Source organism: Miscanthus floridulus, chromosome 3 (assembly GCF_019320115.1).
Source record: "Miscanthus floridulus cultivar M001 chromosome 3, ASM1932011v1, whole genome shotgun sequence".
NCBI lineage: Eukaryota > Viridiplantae > Streptophyta > Magnoliopsida > Poales > Poaceae > Miscanthus > Miscanthus floridulus.
Window position 1 is genome coordinate 147,012,958 of NC_089582.1, and position 2,714 is coordinate 147,015,671.

General features: G+C 60.2%; 1 protein-coding gene across 1 annotated transcript; it reads right to left on the reverse strand.

The window, feature by feature from the left end:
* On the reverse strand, positions 1-2,136 carry LOC136547430 (inactive beta-amylase 9-like). The gene is made up of 2 exons (XM_066539379.1): positions 1,361-2,136; positions 1-1,261 (listed from the first exon to the last, which is right to left on the reverse strand). The coding sequence occupies exons 1-2, from the start codon at positions 2,069-2,071 to the stop codon at positions 383-385; spliced, it is 1,590 nt and encodes a 529-aa protein (XP_066395476.1). The 5' UTR covers positions 2,072-2,136; the 3' UTR covers positions 1-382.
* Positions 2,137-2,714: the final 578 nt, after the last annotated feature.

Here is a 2,714-nt window from a genome sequence, read left to right on the forward strand (position 1 = left end):
TTTCTACAAATGTGCTTTGAATTTAAGGTTAAATAAATAGGTATGGACTGCAGTGAACCATTTTAAAAGTTTATGGACCCAAAAAGCCACTTTAGAAGTTGACGGACTCAACTGAAACCTCCTCACAAGTTAATGGATCTTTGGTGCATTTAACTCATATATTAACAAGTAATAAAGCCTCCAAATGCAAAATAAAAAACGCCAAAAGAAAAATGCATATGGGATTGCGCATCTGCAACCCTGATCCACTAATACTCAGCTAAATCTAGTAGTGAGAAATTTCCCTAAAAATAGTACCAGCGGAAATATAATTTGCAAGTATTTTGGCACTCTAAATGTAATGAGACAGCTGACTGAGGCATGGTGGCGATGAGTTGAAACTTCAGGCCACCTTGGCCTCCGTGGCTCTGGCATTGCCTGGCACAGCCATGCCGCGCTCCTCGTCGTCCTCGTCCCACTCGCCGCACACGACGCTGCGCACGAACTCCATGAACTGCGGGAAGTGGTCGGGCGAGAAGAACTCGGCGCCCATGCGCTGGTACGTGAAGTGGCAGGGCCGCATGAGCTCGGTGGTGAGGATGTTGCTGCGGATGCGCGAGAAGCTGCTGGTGTGCGTCATGGCGAGCGACGCGTTCTCGCCGGCGATGCGCGCACCGTGGCGGCGGCACGCGTTCTTCATCTGCACCAGCAGCGTGTCCGGGCTGGACCCCGTGCTGTGGTGCTGCTTGTTCATGCACACGTCCATCCCAGGCACCACCATGGTGCAGCCGTGGCGCGCGAACATCTTGGACACGGGGCTGTACCCGTTCTTCTGGTTGCTCTTGTAGAATCCCGCTGCCGCCTCGGCGGGGCGCGACCGCGCCCCGTGCCACCAGTGCATGAACGGGATCTTGGCCGACAGCTCCACGGGCTTGCCGCCGAACACGGCGTTGGCCGTGCCCAGGACGCGGTCGCCGTGCCCGACCAGCTGCCCGGCGTACCACGACAGGAAGAAGTCGCCGTAGGGAGTCTCCCAGGAGCCGCCGCGCTCCCTGAAGAAGCCGCACGAGTCCGGCGAGTCGTGGTACCGCGGCGCGTCGTGCGGCCCCGCCAGACCCCACATCGCGTGGCCTTCCTCCACGGCGTGCTGCCGCAGCTGCTGCAGCATGTACTTGTCGTAGCACTGGAACTCGCCCATCCCCGTGAACTTGCGGGCGTCGCTCCCCGGCGGGTACGACGGGTACCGGAGCACGCCGTGCGCGCCGAGACCCACGGTCACGTCCTGTGGCAGAGAAGCGCGTGTCCATGAAACACTGGCCGAGAACGGCCAGGAATGGCCATGCATGCATATGCAACAACCAACGGAATATATATATGTTACGGTGATGGTGGAGCCGAAGAAGTCGTCGAACGCGGCGGCGAAGCTGCGGAAGAAGGCCTCGTAGAGCTGGAGCGGGGACTTGCCGTAGAGCACGGGGAGGTCGTCGATGGCGAAGGAGAGGCATCCGTCGTGTCGGCCCCCCGAGCGGTCGGTGAAGAAGATGTCGGGGTCGTCGGCGGCGACGCCGCTGACCCAGGAAGGAAGCGTGGGCACGCCGGCGCCGGGCGTGCCGTGGGTGCGGAGCGACACGCGGAGGCTGAGGCCCTCGGCGAGCACCATGTCCGCCACGGCCTGGTACCCGGCCCAGCTGAACCTGTCGGGGGACTCGGGCTGCGCCACCGACCAGAACACCGGCAGCTCCACGCCGTCCGCGCCCAGCAGCCGGACCGCCCGGATCCCCGCCGCGATCGCCGCCGCGCTGTTCACCGTCGCGCCGTCCGTGACGGAGTCGATGGGCAGGCCCACGAACAGCCTCGCCGGGGCCAGGTCGTCCACCTCGTGGCTCTTGCTGCTGTGGTCGCCGGCGCCGAAGAAGCGGCCAAAGAGCCCCGCGGCCCTGAGGTCCCTGCTAGCGCTGCAGCCACCACGCCGCGCCGGTGGGAACGCGACCCTGTTCGGCGCGCGTCCGACCGGGCCCCTGGTGCCCTGCGGCCGGCGCGTCGCTGACGCCGACGCCATCTGTGTCATCATCATCGCCAGCACGGTCTCCATGGCGATCGACCAAGCTGTCCGGGGGAATGTCCGTACGTGCGTGTGCGTGCACGAGCGAAGGCAGAACGAGGTCGATGGGGGGGGGGGGGGGGGGGGGGGGGGGGGGGGGGCGCGTGTTCCGGAATGCTCGGTGGCCGGCTCGGTTGCTTTTTGCGTCCCCGGCGAAGTCTTTATGGGGTGGCGGGAAACGGACGGGGGAAAGGAAAGGGAAAGGGCGCGCGTTGGCAGCCGCGGAACTCGGCGTCGACGTGCGTGCGTCAGGGTGAGGTGGAGGTGAGCCCCCGGGCCCCGCTGCTCCGGTCAGGGTCACCCGACGGACGATCCAGGGCGTTTTGGCGCGGGACATTAGCGCGGTTTTTTCCTCTCTTTTTTTTCCGATGCACGGACGTTCCGTCAAAAATTGCGGATAAAAAATCCGCTGTAAAATGGGTAAGTAAAAAATGTTCGGGATGCTGCTACTCCTTTTTTTCATATTTTATTAGATTCATCCTAAGTCAAATACTTCTAACCTTAACCATTAATTTCAAAAAAAATCTATTCAACATCACAACATATGAACTATATTTTATGGAGTCTTATGTTCTTATATAAAAATTATTTTTACACCAAATAAATATCAGTAGATTCATCATAAAACATATTT